The sequence below is a fragment of the Neurospora tetrasperma genome (genome assembly GCF_000213175.1).
Source record: "Neurospora tetrasperma FGSC 2508 unplaced genomic scaffold NEUTE1scaffold_6, whole genome shotgun sequence".
Taxonomy (NCBI): Eukaryota; Fungi; Ascomycota; class Sordariomycetes; order Sordariales; family Sordariaceae; genus Neurospora; species Neurospora tetrasperma.
The window spans coordinates 2,736,899-2,760,825 of record NW_009799104.1 but is presented as its reverse complement, the minus strand read 5'-3'; the positions used below and the strand labels follow the sequence as shown (position 1 = coordinate 2,760,825).

At 34.6% G+C, this 23,927-nt stretch overlaps 3 protein-coding genes across 3 annotated transcripts; 2 read left to right on the top strand and 1 right to left on the bottom strand.

Annotated features, from left to right (window-relative positions):
- Window positions 1–9,821: 9,821 nt before the first annotated feature.
- Window positions 9,822–10,930, top strand: NEUTE1DRAFT_113114 (uncharacterized protein; the record flags this gene model as incomplete). Its single annotated transcript, XM_009856281.1, has 7 exons — window positions 9,822–9,914; window positions 9,975–10,141; window positions 10,236–10,390; window positions 10,427–10,441; window positions 10,570–10,712; window positions 10,755–10,790; window positions 10,919–10,930. 7 exons carry the CDS (start codon window positions 9,822–9,824, stop codon window positions 10,928–10,930), a joined length of 621 nt encoding a protein of 206 aa, XP_009854583.1.
- A 9,826-nt stretch (window positions 10,931–20,756) lies between these two features.
- On the top strand, window positions 20,757–20,918 carry NEUTE1DRAFT_14510 (uncharacterized protein; the record flags this gene model as incomplete). Its single annotated transcript, XM_009855480.1, has 1 exon — window positions 20,757–20,918. A coding segment is annotated over one exon (162 nt), but the record flags the coding sequence as incomplete, so codon positions are not given.
- A 2,515-nt stretch (window positions 20,919–23,433) lies between these two features.
- Window positions 23,434–23,652, bottom strand: NEUTE1DRAFT_49041 (uncharacterized protein; the record flags this gene model as incomplete). Its single annotated transcript, XM_009855541.1, has 1 exon — window positions 23,434–23,652. A coding segment is annotated over one exon (219 nt), but the record flags the coding sequence as incomplete, so codon positions are not given.
- Between the last annotated feature and the right edge of the window lie 275 nt (window positions 23,653–23,927).

Genomic DNA, 23,927 nt, shown 5'->3' with positions numbered 1-23,927 from the left:
TAAGGGGGCCCGGGCGCTAGGACTTAAATTACTTTAAACTTAGCGTATAAAGTAATTACTACCCGGAATAACCGCAGCTTAATACTATACATATAAACTACATCCCTTAATACTATAGTAATAATTATATTTTAATATATTAAGCTTGCTTATAATTAAAATTAATTGCGTTTTAAAGGCTGGTATACAATTACAATACTAGAATTTACAATACTAAAGCCTTGGCGTTCCCCTACCGCAGTACTACAAATCCGAATTATATCCTCAACTATTATCTCCACCCCACAATATATATAGTTTGAGAACAGAGTTTTCGCTGCTCTCTTCTAGTCTTTCCCCCTTCGTACAATAATACGCCCTTTCCAAAGTCCTTGTTGGTCGGCATCGTGACAAGACGGTCGGTTTTGAAGACTTAACGGGTAGTATCCAACCACGCAAAAGAAAATATAGAGGTAATACCTATATACCCTCCTACTTAATACCACTTACAAAACGAACCGGTATTATATACCAATTGTATAAGGTATTGTAGTTACGCTAGAGAAGTTATCTATACTAGTCTTTTAATCAGTTCTTAATAATGAGAGGGATAAAGGACTTAGCTAGCCTATTAAGTATTTTAAAAAGACGATAAATAACTTCTCAATCCCTAAACTAATAGTTATTATAATCAACGGTAGTAATCAATTAATCAAAGCTATTAGTCAAATCTTCCCAAATTGTCAAGGACCTTGAAGATAATTAGTAATGTATAGATTAAGACGATGTAGTATAGGATAAGGCGGATGAGTAGCAATCGAATAATAAAGAGGACGATAAGGATAGGATTAATTAATAAAGAAGACAATAGTAAAAACAATTCTAATAATAATGAAGTAATAGTATAAAAACTGTAATGGAAAGCAATAGAATAACGTAATTAAAATAATCTTGGCAAAGTACGCCGTGTGTACAAGAAGGTTAAAATAATTACTAGAATATAGACTAGGCTGAGCCTGCTTGCTAATGGAATTACTGATACTAAAATAAGGTTCTTTTATATATAGTAGTATATAATCTACACGCTATCGATACCAAAGTTTGAAAGCGCTTTATTACTTCTACATTGTTAATTTGGGGAGGTATAAGAAGCTACTATTAAACAGACTACAAACGATTTACTCCCCTTAAAGATAAAATAGGCTAGTTACTATATTAAAGGGTTTTATAATTATAAGTAGAAACCTACATTGCTTAATGAATCTAATGATAATTTACTTAAGTTATATAGGTTATTTACGCGTAGTAATTTAATTCATCTATACTATACTAGTACACAATATACTCTCCGCTGCTATACCTACTTTGAAGAGATCGTTACTAAATTATCCTCCTATGAATATATGAATGCAATCGGGCTCCTATAGGGAGGCAATACTCCGCTTAGTATTACAACCTAGGTATACAATTTACTTATTAATTAGTATAACTAATTCAAGGGTAGCCTCCCTACTTCGAATTACCCTAGTAAAACTCTCTAACCGTATACCTAATAATTTAGAACGCAATTTAATTTGCTTTATACCTACAAAATGGAAACTAAGAAGGAAATTAGTAAAAGAACCTTGATTACTGAAGACGACGACTATTTATTCTAGTATTCTATTTAATAGCGAGTAAAACTACAATTATTCCCACTTTAGATTAATTATATACTAATACCTATACTAGAATATAATAGATAAATATCTATATTTTCGCCCGGCCGCCAAAGCTATACCCAAAGGACGCCCACCTAAGTAGGGTAACCCGTTTAGTAACGAGGCCATTCTACTAAAATAAATTAACATGATTGGTAAAAAAGCCGCGGCGCCGCGTAGTGAATCAAAGAACACCCAACCCATCCGAGCCGTAGGGCGGCGCAATTATTGATAGTATGAGATTGGTCCTATATTTGGAAAATTATATAATAACGATATTCGTAGTCGTACTTAGAGTATGATATACAATTGTATTAATATAACCAACGATATAGAAGAGGAGGATAAAGATAATAAATTAAGTAGATACTAAGAAGTAAAGGTTTGAGAATAGATAGCGAAATAGAAGAGCAATACGGTTATCGAAATCTTATTATTAAGCTCGTCTAACGAATTATCTAAGCTACTAGAACTAGTAAACGTTAGTATTTAGAGTAGAACATTGTCTTCCGGGTAGCCCGGCAGAATTTACTGAAGAGTAACCCTCCCCGCACCCTATCCTTTCCTACTAGCACCCTCTCAATCTAAATGTTAGCTGTTATGTAAAGTATGGAGTTTTAGCTGTATATTTCCATATTTTCAATGTCTAGTAACATCTGTAGCTGGGTTACCCATCTATATATACGTCCCTACGACTCAAATCTCGTAATATCTCTATGGTGTTGAATATCAATCTATTTCTACCTTATTAACAGTCTAAATACTGACATTTGACAGTTCAAAAAGCTCGTTAAATAAGCCATTTAAAGATATTTCAATGGCTTCCTCCTTTCTCGCCTCCTCCCGCCACCGTACCTCCCGTACTCTTTCTACCTAGTATCAAGCCAGCTCATTATCCTTATCCTCATCCTCATTATTGTTAGCTACCTTAATACAATTACGTACTTCGTTTTGGGCATTTAGCTGTTCGATATTAGGCCCTACTTTATACTGGGAATAGTTATACTGCGCTGAAGCTCGTATGGGTTGGGTTTTCTTAGACCGGCTACAAGGTCTATTCTTTTGCTTCTTTTAAGGTAGTAATATAGTTCTATTACTAAAGGGATTACTTCAATTGGGGGGACGAACTTTATAAATTCCTTAAGTAGCTAGGCGAAATTATAAATATTTATTTACTATATCCTAATATACAAATTAATATAGTAAAACTCAGAGTAATATAAAGGGGATTTTATATAATATTGAATAAAATACTAGAAGGGGTAATAGTCAACCTTATTAACTAAGACTACCTTACTAATTCGGTAAGTTTCCTCTATCTTATAGGTATAAGGGAGCCTATATTAGGCTCGAAAGTTTTTTGAATAAGGTTACAAACGGCTATTATAAGGATATTGTAGATTAGGGAAGGTTCCCTTCAGTTTAGAATACTATTTATTAAATAAATTACCCCCCTATAAGGTTATCTCTATAGGGATAGTACCGAACTATATGTAATTAGGTCCCATTTATATATTATGCGTGCAGGTTGCTAATGAGGCTAGCTTCTAGTTAAATAATTCAAAGTAGGTAATAATATAGGAAGGGATAGTTTTATAGAGATTAATTAACCGCCTACGAACTACAGTAATAATCAAAAGAATACTATCCCCCCCCCACCTCCATGTATTTGTAAAATCCTTTCCGCTGACTACAACAATTGTATTTACCTTTTCTTGCAACCCCTATAACTCCGCTATTCTCCGGCTAAAATGGAAGCCCTTAGTAGGGTTTTAACCCGAGATTTTCGGAGTTCAAGGGGATTTAGGAAGGATTTAACGGAAGCCGAATGCTTAGCTATAATTGTATTGCGAAATATAGGAGTCCCGCGACGCTAATTAGCCGCCTAATTTGATTGCAGTATTAAAACTATCACTAGAATTTAAAACACTTTCAGAACCACTATACTTTAAAAGCACTCCCCGGGAAAGGTCGAAAAGAGAAGTTTACTAATGTAGAAAAGCGATATATCTATTAAATAGTCAAAAGGAGCCCTAGAATGAACTGGGCAGCTCTTATTAATACTAGTAGTATTAGCATTTCAAAGAACACCCTCCGACGGATTTTGGGGAAGGATTATTGCTGCAAATAGATTTTAATGAAGAGGATTCCTCTTTCCAAGGACGATATCAAAAGGAGACTTGAATAAGCTAAGGAATTCCGCCGTTAAGGAGGTATTGTATTGGAGGTAAGCCTATTCTTTTCTTAAATTATTCTTATTGTGATATTAAATATAATATTAGGGCAATTATTCTAATGAATATTCGGTCCAAAATGCGCCTGATTAGCCCGATTATTAAGTATTTCGTCGGCCTTAGGATAAGTTTAAACCCGGCCTCATCAATTTCAAAACTTACGTTAAAGTATCGATCTCTTTAATAGTCTGGGGGATAATCTAGAGAGGAGGCAAATCGGATTTGATTATTATAAACCGTAAGTATTAATCTCTAAGGAACGGGTACACCTTAAATAGCTATATTGATACTTTGGAGGATAGATCAATACCTTATTATTGCCCGGGTACTTTTTTCCTTCAAAATAATACTCGGATTTATATTTTAAGAGCAACTAAAGACTGGTTAGAGGGTTATAGTATTTGGTATATAGCGTATCCACTATATAGTCCGGATTTAAACCCTATTGAATACGTCTGGAATCGAATAAAGCGGATATTAAGGAAGGAATTCCCTCAGCTTTATTTTTTGACGGATAATAAGGCTAATATCCGCCGCGTTTCTAAGATACTCGTTGACGTATAGAACCGGATCCCTCAAAACTTCATTAATAGCTTAATTACATCGATACCAAATCGGTTGGAGGCAGCTAGAAGAGCAAAAGGCTGGTACACCAAGTATTAGAATAAATCTCTACCTTTCATTTGCAATTAAAATCATTAAAAATAATCTGGTTTTGGTAGCAGAATGCAATCTAGAAGGTTGGTGATAAATGCGGTGCATTAGGCATTGGAGGGGGGGGGACAGTATTTTTTGATTGGGAGTTTAATAGTATATACGATTTCAACAAGCTATTATTAAGTTTATTCAATAATATAATACGCTATCTATAATTAAAGAAGTACTTCGTATAGTGATTTGCCTACTCTAGTTAGTAAAGTATAAATTCAAGCCTAATCTACTTAATAATAGCTTTCTGGGCCCCTTCAAATTAATAGTAGAGGAGGGACCATACCTTTTTAAAGTCTAATCTAGATGAGGAGTAGATTATATACTACTATAAATAAAAGAGGCCAGCTCTAGTATTAGTAATCCTCATAGAAATTAGACCCAGCCTAGCCTACGTTCTAGTAGCCGTTCTAACTTTACTATATATACGGCGCAACCGCTTAATATTATCTTCGTTTTCTTAATTGCGTACCTCGCTTTGTTAATTAGATTCGTTAGAATTACTATTGCGTAAGTCCCTATTATTAGATTCTTTTTCGTCGCTGCCCTAGGCCTCGCTGCCTCTGGCTATAGTAATTTAGTTATCTTTAAAGTATTAGTAATCATCTTAGCTAGCGGTATATAGAACACAGGATACCGTCTCGCTACAATCACAAGACAGTTCCTTACTACAAACCGTCGCACAACAGTCAATTACATTATTTAAGGAAAGAACGGTTCTCACTAGCGCTACGGTTGCGTAACATACAACGGTTGGTTCTTGGAAGCGCAAATAAACTATTCAAAGGCGGTAGCTGCGAGTCAAATCAGATTACGACTATAACAAACCGCAAGCGCTATCCTACGCTCCTACTTTCATATAACAATTAAGTCACGGTCATAGTACAATACAATATAGTTACAAAGAATTAATTAAATACAATAATATAGGTAATAAAAATAAAAACACAAAGGAAATACTTAAATAAATATATTAATTAAGCTCGCTAGGATACGGAACGATATTACTCCTCTGATTTCAATTATATTCAACCGCCAATTATTAGGATACGGGATGTTATTCAAAATATCGCTCCTCCGACTTTAATTACTATTAAACTTGTTAGGACACGGGATGTCGTCGCTCCTCCGACTTGAACATAAACGGCACGATTAGCTAAGGCTGACTCTAATACTAGATGCGATAATCCTAGATTCTGTAATATCGACAACCATATTGTTGAATCATCGTATATTACTACATACTACAATATTACTATAAATTATCGCAATATATACTAGTAGACAATATTCTATTAAACATCAATATCTATAAATACTAGTATTTTGAGAAAGTAATACTAAAAGCGCTCAAGACAAATAGAGGGAACTTATACCCTTTTTAAGAGTAGTTGAGTCGATAGTGGCCGACTGTAATACCGCCGACGAAGGGGAGGTGGCGGTAGGAGCAGGCATACGGGTACGCCTGGGATTCGGGGGGGTGATATCGGCATTATTAATGCCGGGCTAGGGCTGGCTACATTGGTGATCCGAGGACGAAGTAGTGTTATAGGACTTACTGCAACGGCCGCGATTGCAATAACGATAACGATTAGGGAGATTATTATCTTTATTATTATTATTACTATATCCCTTCTAAGAAATTGGAAACTAACGCTCTAAGGTAGTACCCGTACAATTACCAGTACTAGTACCACCACTATAGCAATAATAGAATATAGGGGTTAGTTCGCTACGTTCCTAGCGACTATTACCCTTATGGCGCTTATTGCTAGGACGGTTATACGGATTATAACGAGGGCTATTATATATAGAGCTAAATCCAAGCCCAAAAATATATTAAAATCCAATACCAGCGCCACCAAGTATACTACCAGGACCATAAACAGGACTATAAATAGGACCAGGATTAAAACTAGGACCAGCGGGGCTAGCGGGACTACTAGTTTGGATAGTATATTAGGCAATATATATTAGTATTACTAACCATTTGACTACCATTGTATTAAGGTCGCAAAGTATTCTACGTCGCAGCGGGCATGGGATAGTAGTAGACCGTTCTAGAATTTCTATATTAATACTGCTTCTGGCTTGCTGTATAATAATTAATTCGAGCGGGATCTCTATAATTAAATTACGGTCGCACTCAATAAAATTGTTATAGAAAATAAAATTGTTAAATATATCTAAATAATCGTTTCGTATATTCTAATCCTTTTACTTAACCAAACTAATTCCCGGTCTACAGCCAACGTTCAACCTAGCTTCGGACTAGATTATATAATAAACTATTATACTTAATTTAATAATTATACTATATAAGAAGTAGTATAGAATATACTCTTTATTATTGAAAGTAGTTTGGTAGTCGATATAAGGTACGATATAGGAAAAGATATCCTCGAAATAATGAGTTGTAATTTAGGGCTCTACTAATTCGGTAAATATCGCTTTATCCTCTTTATCGTCGTAGTCGAACTCTAGAAGTTTAGGGTGATTTTTAATTCTTGTAAGGAAGAAGGTATAGAACTTTACCTATAAGAATCGATTCTTTTGGGTCTTATAAATATTTTTAATATAAGTACGAAGCTATTAGAATCTTAGCGAGCGGGTATCGACATTAGGGGCAGCCCGCTTAACAACCCAACCAGCGAACCAATTCGAATGGTATACGAATATATACTAACATATTTATTAATAGATCTTATTAACGACTATAGCCGTTTCTTCCTTAGGTACAGAAATTATAACGTTATTTATTTTGATATTATTATTATTGAACTCTATACGTAACGGTGCGCTAATTTCCCTTATGGTATAAAGGTTCTCTCGGGTTGGTTCGAAGAAATAGTTGGGGTATCTATTTTTAAGGGGCTCCTCCTCTTTATTAATTGTATTTCTGTCCTATATAGAGGATCTACTGGTAGATCCTCTACCTTTGGACTGGCGACTACGACTACCGCGACCTTTTGGAATTTCTAGTTCGGGTTGTTATTATTGTTGTTGGGGACTAGTATTATAATTATATTCATTGCCGTAGCTAGGATTGTAACCTTAGCTATAGCTATAACTGTATCCGGGAGGAGGGCCGTAGCCGCGACTATAGCCGGGAGGAGGAGGGCTATAGCCGGGAGGAGGACGGTTATAGCTACGACCGTAGCCGAGAGGAGTATACTCTTAGTTATACTCTTAATTATAATTGGGCTGGAAGTTGCGATATTGGGGTATAGTACCGCTAGACTACAATAATTATATATTGCTAAAATTGCCTGGTGGAAAAGCAGTTTCAAATAAGAAGCCCGAGTTAGTACTACCGAGTGTAGATAATTCGTAGCCATAAGTACTAGAACTAATAGTACGAGAGCTAGCACTAGGGCTAGCAATACGAGAACCAATCGTACTAGAACCGCAAGCACGGGAGCCAGCACCGGGAGTTCCTTAGTTATTACTAGGTGTATTAGAGGGACTATAGCCAGGTATAGATGGACTAAGGGGCTGAGGAAATTGAGGAGGGTTATTGCACTTTATTGACCGTTCTATGGTACGTTTATTGATATTTTCAAATACTGGTTAGAGTTGCGAGTCATAAAGAATTTCAATTGACGGTATACTCTGGTCGCTTCGTATAGGGTCATTCACGGGGGGTTCCGGTAATACTTAGTTTAATTGTAGTACTAGGGAGGGGATTGGCTGGGGAAAGTACTGGCCTTGCTAGCCTATAGGGAATAAACCCCGGCCAGATCCGTATAATAGAAATAGCTAATATTCAGTTTCCTAGGAAGAAAACTAACTAGGAGGTAAGTACTAGGGAAATTTACGGCCGGATCTTTGAGAAAATTGGTCTTAATAATATTAATTATATTATTAATTCTGACAGCCATGTAATATTACGTTGATTTTAGGAATAGGACCCTAACCTTAACCCTAACCTTAACCCTTATTACGAATTGGAATTTATAAGTTCTTAACTAAAACATCTATTAATATAATTATAATTGATTACATATACCAACTAAACCGCTGCTTCCGGTTATCTTACTTATACAGTAAAGTAATATTACGCTATAGAAATATTAGACAATATCTAAATAAGATTAAAATACTGGATGTAACAGACTTATTTAACCGCGGCCTTTATAGCGGGGAGGAGGTACAAGGCTACTAGCGGATCGCTTTTTCAATACAATATCATCGTCCTTATTATTTTCGTCCTCTTCTTCAGACTCCTCTAACGACGAAGATTCTTCAATATTAGATTTATCATCATCGTGGGCCAAAAACGATACCTTTTTAATTAGGCCCTTCTTACCTATACCTGTTTTACCCGCGCCTTTACCCCTATAACGGCTATAGGAAGAATTAGGAGGAGCCGCGCCCTACCTATCCTTGGGAGCTATATTCTATTAAAATATTAATAAAATATAGTAATAATAATAATAGGTATTAGTCAATTTACAGCGAGCGCAATTTGAAACGAACCTTAGATCGGCGGTTTAATTAGCTAGTAATAGGATTGCGCGATAACGAGTATGTAACTAGTATTATTATTAGTATTATTATTATTATTATTATTATTATTATATAATTTAATGAGGTTATAAGATGGGAGGGGAGAGTTTAAAAAATTGGAGGGGGAGAGTTAGCAGAAATATATATACAATATATACAATTCTACTACCTTCTATTCTACCGCCTTCTATTCTATGGTATACTATATAGTAAATATATTTCATATTGCAAATAAGAATTTGGATGAAATCGCGGGGTATCGTAATAGTTAGCGCTGGTTAATATGTGAAAGTTGTAGTAAATAGTGAAGGGTGAAGATTAAAATTAGAGTTTGGGAGCAATATTGTAAGTCTAGTACAGTTCGGAGGACCTAGAACTTAAGGATGCAGGGGTTCCAGCCAATCAAATATTTATCCTACTACAATAGTACTTTAGTATATTGTACTTTATTTATACCTAAATGTAGTGAATGAAATCTAATAAAGTGAATAGGAATCCAACAAACGGTTGATTAGGAGATATAACGTATAATATTATTATTTGAAATTCGGGATTCCGTCGTGGTCGATTTTATATATGATTATTAATATTACCGATATTAAATCATTTATTTATCCAAATCTACCGCGTCCTTCCAACACTGCAATCTTACAAGTTCAACACTTCCTTACTAGAAAGGGTATTATTCACAATGCCCGGCCTACGCGCTCCTAGGACTATACCTTGTATGGAACTAGTGCACTTGGGCAAACAACTATTTTGCGTTAGGCGTGGTAGTTGCGGTGTACTTCGATAATAGCCAGCTGATTCTAACCGACAATAACTTAAACAGCAACAACAATAGCAACGGTATAAATCACCAAGTACTAGATATGCCCCGCTTCTTGATGGCGACAACTATACGGTTATATCGGATCCAGCTATTAGGATTATGAATAACGATAACAATAACAACGATTGGGAAGATGTGAACGACGACGACGACGACGATAACGGTAAGGAGAATCTAAGGTATAATATAAGTTCATTATAACTAACTTATTATAAGTGCCATTGATTAGGACGTATTACTTCGAAGTAGATTCTAAGCCTTAATAATCGATAGTAGAGATTATAATGATATTTTACCGGTTGGTTTCAATGAAGAACAACTTCGCCTCGATTTGGAATATACTAAGCGAGATTTCGACAACGAGCCAGAAACCGTTGCATTTGACGAGGATTTTATCGACGAAGATATTTACAACGAATTCTATATTAGTAACTGAATAGATAAATAAAAACCAATTCAATTAGCTGAACCTATCGAAGGTATTACCGACAAATCTACTCTTATACACTATCACTGCCATTAATACTTGGAATTACTAGATTTCAATTTCCTATTTGGTATTTATACCTATTTCAAGTATATAACTTAGACCGAATACTGTATATAGTTCGAAATGCTAGGTACACTACGTGGGGAAGATGGCAAACTAGTGCTAGCGATACAATAATTGCCCTGATAGTTGAAAACCTTGAAACGCTATGTGGAAAGTCGAATGCCGTTACTAGATATAAGGGAAGCCAGTATTCCTCTGTAAGTTGAAAAAATAAAGACTGAATCGGCTACGCGAAAAAGACAATAATAGTAGCAGTAGTAGTAGCAGTAGTAATAGTAAGTGGGCTCAAATGACGAGGAGGATCCAAACACTGTTATGGAATCGTTATTCTTTATAGACCCCTATATATTATTTTAAGCCTTCTTGAATTCGGATATAGCTACAACTATATATAAGGGTATAGTATATTTCGTAAATAATCCAATAGAGCTTTATTATTCTCTATATTGGTTAAGTTCGGTTCGTACAACCTTTGGCGAATATATGTATTTCATTAGCGATAATCGAATTGTTTTAAACTCCGAAGATACTGGAAAGGCTATCTTTCCTTCGGATTTTATTTACTTTGGATATCTTAATGATATTAAGGATTTGGACTATCCTTACCGCCTTCCTGAAGACTATAAAGACTATATTCTACACATTGGCCGTATTAGATCCGTCGAAAGAAACTATACTAGTAAATATGCCGAATATTTTGGCGAAATTATTCTAGTAGTTAACGAGTGCCTTTCTATGGACGAAATAGAAGACGGAGTTTCCGGGTTTTGCATTTAGCGTCCAGGTCTACGATGGTATAAAGTTTAGAAAAAACAAACTAATCATTCGTCTCGAGTAAGAGTATTAGATTCCCTAGTAATTAGTAGATTGATTTGCACTAGTATAGATAGATTATTTCGATGGCGATAATTTAGAAGATCGAAGCCTACTAATTGAACCTAAGTCTTCTAAAAAGGATAGAAAGTTGTTCTATAAGTATAGTACCGTTCCCGAGAGTCTGAAAAAAAAGGGTTATTATTTAATCAAACGTATACTACAAAAACCATTCGACAATAATTAAAATATAGTATATAGTAACTACAGCAGACAAATTACTCTATTAGCCTTTATATAACTATTGCGAGCGGAGCTAGAGCTTAAGACATATGGCCGAGAAATCTTCGAAAATTAATAGGACTAAGTTCACAGAGGCATTAAGGTATTAAGCTGCCTAGTGCTTACTTTCATTGATGGATTTGGTATTTACCGTAATGCGCGCCGCTCTGTAATGGGCGTATACCAATCCCCAATTAGCCTACTATACGGCAATGGCCGTGCCCGAAATACCAATATTTTTCCAATTGTTCTTAGACCACATACTTCCAATTTCAATACTATAGTCAATGCGATTGGCTGTCTAATGCCATTAGATGAGGGTGTTATAATGGATATTAAAGGCAAACCAACTATAGTATCAGTCTTTACTATATATTATACTAGCAATATACCTCAATAAAACAAGAATTCTAGCACTATAGGACCTGCTGGCTTAAAATTCTATCGATTCTGTTTTATTGGACCAGAGCATGTAGTGAATAAGTAGGATATTATAAACAATTGCGAGTCTTTCGAAATAAGACGGTTTCATTATCAACATCTATAGATGCGGCACGAGGTTGATATTAATATCTGGAAAGAAGGCGATAAAAAGGCGTATCGGACTCAATAGGGGGTTAGTGAATATAGACCGGCGTTATTCGACTTAACACTAGCATTGGACACCATCATAACCCGCCCGCCCAATCCAGTACATTTAGAATTTAAAGGTAAGTATATAATCGTCTGTACCTAGAAGTGATTATCTAGTATAGCTAGCTAACATTTTTTTTCCTCCTTTTTTTTCTAAAAAAAAAGGAATAGTAGCCCATGTCTACGAAATGTTCCTCGACGCCTTGTTGACGCCAAGGTCTAGAGTCGAGTATAGCCGTGCCCTACGTATATAGTCTTTTCCACTTGGCTGGACTGTACTGCCTTCCCCTATATTATACCTTAAAGGATATACCCTAACCGAGTACGGTAAATGGTCAATCATTACGCCGCTATTTCTAGAAGTATAGCTAGAAAAGGAGTATATTGACCGATACGTTTGGGAAGTGTAGAAGATTACCCTATCTAAATATAACCGTATCGATAATCTAAGTGATATTTACTTTCTTAGAGCTATATTGTATGGATTAGCTATAATAGCGCGTAGTAATAGTATCCTTATGAACACTAAGAATACGCAGTCGGAATACGAAAATATAGACACCCATATTTGGAACGGGCGCCTATAGTATAAGCTTATATACAACGCTGCAGCAGAAGGCATAGCCAAAAACCCTACGGCAAAGGATACCTTCAAAAGAGCACGTGCATTAGAACTGCCATCTCAACTTTCCAGGCGCTCGTCGATGTCTATAGCCACGTTAGGATTAAATTCAGGGCTCGATAATGCATCCCTTATCGAGAGTATCGAGGAAGAAAATATACTGATTGTAGAGGCGGCCGCAAAAGCCGTTGCAAATGCAGCAGCAGAGGCACAACCAGACTAACCGCTACCGAAGAGAGCAAAAGAATATATTAGAAAAGCTTTGCGACCGAATATACATATAGGCATTTATTATACCGATATATACGAAGAGTATAGTCCACCTAGACTACTGAACGTATTGGCGGAAGAAAAATATCACAAATGAATAAACGTACTAATAAATACCCCTAAATTCCCGAGGCGGGTATTATATATACGAAATCTCGGCCCAGCACCGGGCTGCCCCACATTGCAAATCCATTTGAGTGTATAAAACCAGAACCCGCAATATTAAAAAATAATTAATATATTTAAACAAAGACTAACAATAATTAAATACAATAAACAATTCAAGAAGATAACCGAAACGACCAACAGTAAAGATATCAGAAAATAGATTCTACAATACGAGCGCATCGTTCATACTATTCAATTCGTACTATTAAATATATTTATACTATCTAATCCAAAGCTGATATAGGGAATTAAAGATATCGCCGGCCAGGCGCCCAGCCTCTTCGAGTCACTAATCAACCAGGAAGATAAGATTAGATTAGGCTTAATAGAGTTCGAGTTTGAAGATAAATCGGATATCGACTTATCTGCTAATACTATCCATCTACGACCTTCAACTATTAGTAAATTCAAACCTACCGTAATAAGGAAGATCTACTACCCTATTTCAGCTAGTATTAACCTAGATACTGGTCAGCTATATACCTTGCCCCAGACATCCAAATCTATGTCCGATATCTTCCGTCGTACCCTATCAAATGCATATAACAAAGACTATGGCATACCATACATCAAGAGGTTTGGCCCAAGCATAGTATAATATACTAAGCGGGTATCTTTTTTGAATAAATAAATTTATTACCCCTATCCCTACTTTTCCCCTAGTATTTTCCCCTATCCCTAGCATAGTTCATCTATTCCTAGCATTATACACTCCCGTCCTTACATCCTATTGTAGGTTTCCCATCTCTTCTACAGTTCGGTCTGCACATTACACGCATATTATTATACGTATACTATCTATACGATAATAATAGTATAGCGAGCCGTTAAGGCGTTGTTATATTATGCCCCAGCTACAGTGTAGAAGCCTATGGGGTACGTATAGGGCCGGGAAAATTCTACAAAGTAGTTCCGAAGACGCCTCCGATTACCTATATGTACTTAGTCAATAACGACTACTAACAGACTTTATGCCATAGTAGGACCTATAAGCGCTATACCTTTAATATTGGCAATTATATCCACTACCGACACAAGCCTGACTTTAGTCGTATCGACTACATCTTCGTACATAACCAGAAGAACAAGTCAGAACGCCGCATTTTTCTTATACTTACCAAAATGCGTATAAATAGCTATATCTGCACCCTCGATATTCTAGCAATTTAAGACACTAATAAGGCCATTATTGTTAGGCTTCCAGCCGTTCAAACCGAGCGTATTTATATTATCGATATCTCGAAGCTGTTTGAACGGCGCCTTTATTACCAGGCCATCTAGGCCTGGATTAACTGGGATATTATCTTGATATAATTGTAGTAATGTATTAATTTACCTGTTATTATCCCTATAGTGTCCGCCTAACTAATGTGATGGTAATTGGTGGTATCATTATCTATTAGCTGAATTTTAGTAATATATAAGTATTGGCCAGAGTTGAATATGGATAATAGTTCTTGTAGACTAACAGCTTGTTGAATAGGTACAACGCTTTAATATACGGCTTTTTTCTTCTGCCTCTTCCCTTATCGCCTCTTCTCGTCTCGTTTAATACCCAGGTAATAGCTCTAATTACCGTTACCAATACTTATATTAATGCTGCATAGTTCGTCTTTTGTGGCCGTAATTGACTATCCTACTTCGTTCATCCCTAGTAATAATATAATATATTGCATTGTACTAATTAACTGATTAACTGATTAACTACTAACTATACTAATACTTAACAGCTTTACGCAAAAGATAGCGATATTATCGTATCGCATTCAATTACTAGTATAATGTACTACATTTAATTGTATTATATCGCATCGCATTGTACTAGTACCGGCGCTGGGTGGGCGGGTGCCGGGAATGCGGGTCGAGGGTCGGGGCGCGGCGGGCAGCGTGGTGGACCGTGCGCCGGGTGGGCGGCAGGGTGGGCGGTAGGCAGCAGTATGTAGTGTAGGTAGCAAATGCACGCACTCACTGGTTCAATTCGCACTGCCTGGGGTACGATGTGCTGCAGGATTGATCGCGACTTCCTAACATGACAATACGGTCGTATGCGACCGCCCAGAGAGGGGGTTGTGTCTACTTTAATGGGATGTTTTTGACGGTTAACTAACGGTTGAGTCTAAGTTACGGTTGACTGACGGTTTTATCTTTCTGTACGGGAAGGTGCGATTTGACCGTCCTGAGACTGTTGCTGGACCGTACAAAGCTTTCCTAGGGCGCCAGCCAAGATATTATAGTTGATATACTAAATATAGTATTAGTATTGAACGTTGGATGATAGTTAAGCGATGGTACAAATAAATGAAGTATTACTATTAGTAATAAGTATAGTGGGTAGAGGGATTTCGAATTCTTTAATAGCCTTATTGAATATTTCGATTAGTTATATAAATCCTTCACCACGTTGGTTATTCATTATCGCTTAGAATATTAGTACTAGTAACCTCTCCAATATAATAATTCCCTTTTGTATAAAGGGCGTATAATAACGGTTAGTTTTATATATAGTATTAATAAGAAGGGTGTGTGGGAATTGTGACTATATAGATTGCTATAAATTAGTAACCTAGAAAATATACTGTAGAATAGTACCCTCTCTATTACTTTTATTACTATAACGGTCAAACTCTTTCGGTTTAAATACTATTACCTTATTAAAGTTAAACTTTCTGGCAAATATCATGGATCCATATGATGTTGAGCCTCACAGCCTCACGTATTGAGCCTCATCGTGAGTACCAGTACATGGGTAGACAAGGGTGCCTCAAGGGTAGACAAGGCAAGCGGGCATAAAAGGAGGGATCGGTTACATCCATTCTAACTTACTCTCATTGAATATTATAACTTTTCTCCTACTCCTTTATATACATTTTATCAAGTTATAAGCCCGGATCCCGCTGAGCGGCAGCTATACCGATACTACAAACCTAAAGTCGCTAAACTACTTCTAACTTAGTATATTAACAACTACGTTCTTCCGAACAAATAATAACCTAATTCCAACCTTATATTCCATCTATCTAGAACAAACACACTCGTCCCGTTTCCCTTACTCTAAAAATAATAAAAATAAGGTAAAATAGATGGGAAAGGTATATTAAAATCGAATATGCATCCCTTCATTCCAGAATTAGACTACTAACCTCGTTTTTATCCAATATCAAATATGGAAGTAAACAATAGTAACAAATCGGATATAGGAGAGGGCAATAACCAACTTAAACGACAATCCTAATTGGAGAGACCCCTCTAGCCTCCAACACCTATACGTACTATGAGATAAAACGATTTCCTACGGGTAATTAGGACTATTGAACGCCTATTAAATTACAATAGGAGGAATTTATGGAATCTTACAAATACCGAGAGCGACAGTATATTCGAACCGATAGGGATATTATTATTAGTATTAAAAGAATTCGAATTAGATTTAGAAGTAGTTAGTAAAATCGAACTATTAAATAATAGGGAACTCTTTAACTTCGAAGTTAGGAATCTAAATATTAGCGGACTCCCAAATTTACAAAAGATCTCCTATTCTAATTTAGAGTATTTTATTTCCATATAACTATCATCCCTACAAATATAAATACAATAGCCTCACGTATTAGAATTAATAACGAGGACTATAAGGATACTATCAAAGCCCTTACTAATTAATTTAATAGAGCTTTAATCCTAGACTAATTCAAACGAGAAGACGGCGACGGCTCTACGACGGAAAGTAGACCCGAAGGCACGACACTAATAGTACCGTATATTACTCCTATTATTAAAGGTCCTTCTATAATCTTTAATCCGATCTTTCTTACCGGCATTAATATTAATACTAATCCAAAATTGGAAGGGAAAGAGTCCTATAAGGCTTAGCATTACTTCTAGTAATCTATAATCAATATTATAAGTGCCTATAATATTATTGAAATCTATCCTACTAACGATAAGGTCCCCCTAGACTCTTTAAAGGTTTGGAAGGATAAATAATAATGATATATTAAGATTCTCTTTACGACTCTCGGCGAATTAGTGGAAAAATTAATAGAGGGAGAGATAATTATAGTTGGGTTTTTTACTAAAGCTAAATAAGAGTATTTGAATAAAGCTAAATAAGAGTATTTGAATAAAGCTAAATAAGAGTATTTGAATAAAGCTAAATAAGAGTATTTGAATAAAGGTATTGGCGCCCTATAGATGATTCAATAAGAATAGGATAATTTGAAGCTAGTTAATTTCAATAATATTCGAGCCCTCGGTTAGAAGATCTCCTCCCTATAGGGAGAGTATACTACTATTAGTCTAGAGTATAGACTCCTTAAGAGTTAATTAATCCTAAAACTATTGTAGGCGCTAAATTAAGAATAGTATAGCGCTTAGAAAACCACCTCCTAGGCCACTTACAATAAGAAGCTCCCTACGTTTTAAAATATATTACGTTCTACCGAGGGTAAGTTCATATGTATTAGCGATAATAGTAAAAAAAAGGAGTATAATATAGACCCTACTTTATAACCCTTATAATAAATTTTGCACCTATTATATTAAAAAGTATTACAATAAGCAAGGATATTAGAATCTTTACTTGAGTTTAAAAAGGAGTATAATACCCGTAAATAGAGGAGAAAGGAGAAATCCTCTGTATTAGTTCCGGCTGTAATAACCCTGATTTAGTAAGCTTTTATTATAATAATTAGACTTGTAATTTTATTTCTTTATATCGATAATTAAATTAAAGACGACCGTTATTTCCACTTTTGACAGTATATTTTACAACGGGATAAAAACCACCTACTCTCTTAAAACGTCCTACTTCTTTAATTTAGAATATAATTAATATATAATAACCGTTCGAAACAACTTCATTACCTTTAAGCTATATAGCGAATCCATTTTTAGTATCGGTAATATAAAGGTCCCGGTTCTAAGAATCGGAAAGGTAGAAAAGAAATATATTTTCAATAGTACGGTTACTATAGTTCAATTGAAAAATATCCTTTTTGCCCCTAAACTTAGTATTAACTTAATTTCTATAACCCAATTGCTTGACTATAGCTCCGATATAATCCTATCTAAAAATTACTAGCAAGTTAAGAAAGACGGTATAGGTATCGAAATTACCCGTTTTAGTAACCTATTTATACTATAAATTACTAATACTACTTAATAAACCTTAATCTCTTATTCGGTTAATCTAGAAATAAGACTCTAGCACGAGCGTATGGGGTATCTAAGTAAAGAAAACCTTATTGAAATATAAAATATAGTCGATAGGATAAATAACGCCGAGTAGTACTATATATACGAATTATATATTAGAGGCCGGATAAAATAAATATTATATCATAGCAAACTTAGATAAGCCGACCACGTATCTAATATAGTTTATACCGATATTTATAGACCTTTTAATACTATTGGGTATTGAAGGGAATACTATTAAATTATACTAATCAACAAGTATAATAAATTTAGCAGTTTATTAATTATTAAAGATAGAGTAAGAGTATAGGTTTTTATTTAAGAATTCGTATAAATATTAGAAGTAAGGGAACCTTAAAGACGGAAGTATAGGGTTATTTACTTTAATAGCGCTTAAGAATTTAATAGTAACGAGTTTAACGAGTAGGCCACTAGAAGGGGGACGTAAATTGAACGATCCATTACCGAATAATACTAATTAAATAGTATAGCAGAAAGTTTGAACCTCTATTTAAGAGAAAAACTCCTACTTATTATAATTGGAGGAAATATGCCGAGGAAGTTTTGGCTAGAGATCTTTGAAACGTTTAATTGTTTTAAGAACCGAAGCCCCTATTTAGCACTTAATAAGACTCCCTTCAAGCTAATCTACGGGTAAAGACTAAATATTAGTAATATTAAAACTATTGGAATAGTTGCTTAGTATTTAATCCCTTAAATACAACGAAAGAAGATGGACGAAAAGGCTATTAAATGCGTATTCATTAGTTTTGAGAAATATACGGTCTATGAATTCCTAAGGCTAAATAAGCGAATAATTAAGTTAAATAACGTTTATTTCGATATAGAGAAGGTAGTAGTTAAATATAGGATAATAGATATAGCTATATAATAACCCCAAATCTAAACCAGCCCTAATCCAACGCCATAATACGAAATAAGGGTAAATAAATAGGTCTCGGAAATAAGCAAATAGGTCTATAGGGTAATCGACCCTAGACCCTGGATCAGGGTAGGTAATTAATTAGTTAGGGTAGGCTAGGGGGTAATAGGGGTAGGTAAGGGTCTACCAATTTACTGGCTCCTATTTTACCGATAATATAATCTCTACCTTCCAAGCGTTAATGATAAAGATCAATTATTAGACGAATTGTACTAATATGCCGCCGGTAAACATTAAATAACCTTTCCCTAGGTAATTTGAATACGGATAATGAACTAATAACCCAAATAGGTATATAGTAAACTACATAAATAATTGAAATACCCCTAGACTATATCGAATGATATCTAGAATTGAAATACCCGTTGAGAAATAGGATTACAAACTACCCTTATCCTATCTAGTACTATATACTCTATACTAGGGAAGGAATAGAAGAGAAAACGGAGCCGATAATACTGAAGGAAGCTAAAGAGAGCTTCTTTTGAAACGGTTAGTTAGAAGTAATATAGGATAAATATAACTCCCTAATTAAAGATAGTATATAGTAATTAATAGAGGTAACCCCGAGAATATATATCTTATATAGTAAGTAGGTTTATAAGTTCAAATATAGTCTAAATAATAAGATTATTAGAAGAAAGGTTCGATAGGTAGTCCATAGCTTCGAATAGATCGAAGGAGTAGACTACTTTAAGACCTTTACTTCTATCGTTAAACTAATAAACTATAAAATTTTATTTACTATCGCCGCCTCCTTAGATTTTGAGACTAAATAGATAAACATTAAGACCGCGTTCCTATATAGGAATATAGAAGAAGAAATCTATATAGAATAACCTTTCGAATTTAATAATAGAATTAGTAAAGTAAATAAGTTTAATAAGGTATTCTATACTCTTAAGTAAGTACTTAGAATCTAATTTAATATATTAATAATAGCGTCAGAGGAATTAGGCTATACCCTTATTACTACTAATTATAGAGTTTTCTCTAAGAATAGTACGTTTGTAGCTATTTATATAAACGACCTATTAATGATAGGTAAGGATAAGGCCGAAATCCGAAGTTTGAAAGATACATTGAGTGTAAGGTTCTAAATAATAGACTTTGGACCTTGTTACTATTATTTTAGTATCCGTATTACTCGCAATAGATGAGAAAAGACTATTTATTTCGATTAATAGGGATATATTAATGAAATCCCAGCCCAATTTAGTACAGCTTTATATAATTTAGTAAATACACTAATAACAATTGACCCTTTTAAAAAAGGTAGGGGATTATTGGACTATAAAGAAGGTTAGAATTATGATATTTCAATCTATAGTCGGGTCCTTAATATATATTGTATTCGGTACTAAATTAAATATTGTATTCGCTATATTAATTATTAGCCAATATACTATAAACCTAGTCAAGGCTTACTTTCGTACATTCAAAAGGATCTTTAAGTACCTTAAGGGTACGCAAAGCTTAGTAAAAATATTTATAGGGGAGTTGAACTCCCTATAAGGGTATTTAGATTCTAATTAGGCCAGTAACTATAATACTAAAAAGTCTACCTCTAATTCCGTCTTTAATATTAATAATAGTATTATTATTTAGAGTTCAAAGCAATAGTAGACGGTAGCCCTATTATTTATAGAAGTAGAATATATAGGGTAGTTGATAGCGATTAAGGAAGCGATTTAATTGAATAAACTATATATTAAATTAAGTACTAACCTTCGAGGGGGAAACAAAGCGGGCGAAAAAGTAGTTATTATCTATTGCGATAACTAAGGCGCTATAGTACTTGCAAAAAACCTAATATAATATTAAAGGACGAAGTATATTAATATTCAATGGTATTTCGTACGTAAAAAGGTCGAAGATGGTTGCGTCAGTATTATTTATATACCGACAGAGGAGTAGATAACCGATAAATTTAATTAAACCGCTTGCTAAAGATTAGTTCTTACGTTTTAAGAATAATCTTAGCTTTATTGATAGAAGCAGAGTGTTGGGAAGCTTTAAAGAGGATACGGGTATTGTAAACTTACCTACCGGCCAAGAACTGGACTCTGGAAGTAGCGAGGACAAATACTAACCGGTACAAGAGTAAGGGGGAGTTTTAACATCACTTGTATCCAACGAGGGGGAGTGGCAAATATTATGGATCTATATAATACTAAGCCTTACAGCCTTATATAATAAGCCTTATCGTAAGTACCACTATATGGGTAGATAAGGGTGCTTCAAGGGTAGATAAGGCAAGCGGGTATAAAAGGAGGGATCGGTTACATATATTCTAGCTTACTCTCATTGAATACTATGGCTTCTCTCCCACTCTTTTATATACATTTCGTCACTTTCTAATAAATACTTGTGTATCAACGTAGCTATCTCGGTCCATTTGTCGAAAGTATTAGCTTTAATTATCTAGGTCTTCAAAAGTAAGATGGAAGTCGGGATATCGTTTTTTAATAGTAGTGCAAGGGCACGGGATGGGGGAATTGAAGGTAAGGCTAAGATACTATCTGTAATAGAAGATTTTAAGTGAGGAGAAGAAAAGAAAGAGAATTAGATATAAGCGTACGAACCCAAATAAATACCCTAGCTATACAAGCGATGGCGGAACCTACGTACGGGTTACTATTAACCAATCCCTTCACTCGTATTTCCCTTCACCTATCTAATAAATAAGGGCAAATACCTTCAATAGGCTTAGAGCCTATTTTAGTCCGTCTTAATTCGGACCTTCTATATTACTCATTCCTCTAACCTTCGTAGGCCTTCAATAGTACTAGAACTCCCCCTAGGGATATAGCAATCGTAGCAATATAGCCTAGCGGGTACCGTTATGTTACCCCCCCTTATATAAAAGATTCGTCCGTAAATCTTATTAATTATTTACTTATATAAAATCCTCTTCGCACGCTTTAATCCTAATAATTCTAATAGGTTATTATTTTTATACCCTTTCTAATCTTCGTTCAATTAATCTATTAATTATTTAGGTGGTCCCGGGGCATCCGGGTTAGCCTTATAGAAATCCTAAAGGAGCTTCGGGGCGTACTTAAAGTTAGAAGCGGACTAATAATTGGGATTTGGATCCTAGCTTCTCCAATCTATATTGTAAAAAAGCTTACTATTAATTATCTTTAAACTATCAATCCTCTTAACCTCCTACTCAAGGTCCTTATTCGACTCTATATTTATTAGGCCGAAGTATTCAATTAATAAATTTAGTAAAAGATTATTATTATACTTCCTTTAACAATCCATATAAAAGGAAGTAGAGCCTTTCCAATTATCGAAGAACTTCAACTAATACAAATAACCTACTTTCTTAATAATCCTATAATAATTAAAAATATCAGAGAAATCGAACTTATTACTAGGGCGAATCGTTATCGACTAAAGGCGTTTAATAATAATAATTCTATCGCTAATATCGAAGTCTAAGTCCCTCCACTTCTTATTGGCCTACTGAATTTATTCCTCCTACGCTTTTAATATTGTTTCTTTAATATAATTTATATATTTTTAAATATATTAAATATAGTCTCAAGTTTACTCCCTAGTTAATTATTCGGTACGGGACCTAATATTAACCGTATAAGTATCCCAATCGAAAAGCATTTTCATCGGGTATCTGAATATAATCTTATAAGGGAAGAGACCGATACTATCCTAGGGGAAACTATTTTATATTATATTTAGTACAGAGATCGCTTCTAACTAATTTAATAATAGTTAATAAAAGGGTATAATTGCTAACCAAAATAAGCATTTATAGCTTCGGCCTATTCAATATTCTAGTTATAACCTACGGTAGTAAGCTTCTACTTCGTACTAGTTAATTTAAACATTTCGTCTATAATACGAATATAAATTAAAGGCCACAATCCGAAATCACCTCCCTAAATATACCACAGATCCTAAAAGGCCGTTCGTAATATATCCGAGCAATATTCTAAATAATTTACTTTTCTATATATAATATAACCTATAACAATTTTATTAAACGGTCTACTATAACCGGAGCGTTATTAAAACCGTATTTATTCTTAGGCATCTTTTTATAATTAATTACAATCGAAGTCCATTTCTTATCGGATAGTAGAATAGAGTATAAATTACTAAGTATTTTATTTCTAGGGACCTTATTTACTTTATAAATTATATAATTTTTAACGAACCGGTTAACGTCCCTTACTATATTAGGCTACTAATATTAAAGAAATAGGATTACTTATATTTTATTACAGCCCGGGTAGGCTATAGCCAATATTAAGTAAACTTTATCGATAATATAGGTTCGTAAGTTATTCTTATTGAGTATAATTAAACGGCTATTAAAGTAAGGAGGCTATTAACTATTATTATAAATTAAAAGTCCAATCCGTAAGCGCGAATATAGTACTCTTCTAATTATTCCTCTTTTCAATTTACTTTCATAATTGCATCGATTAATTTGTATCCTTTTAATTTAATAGGGTA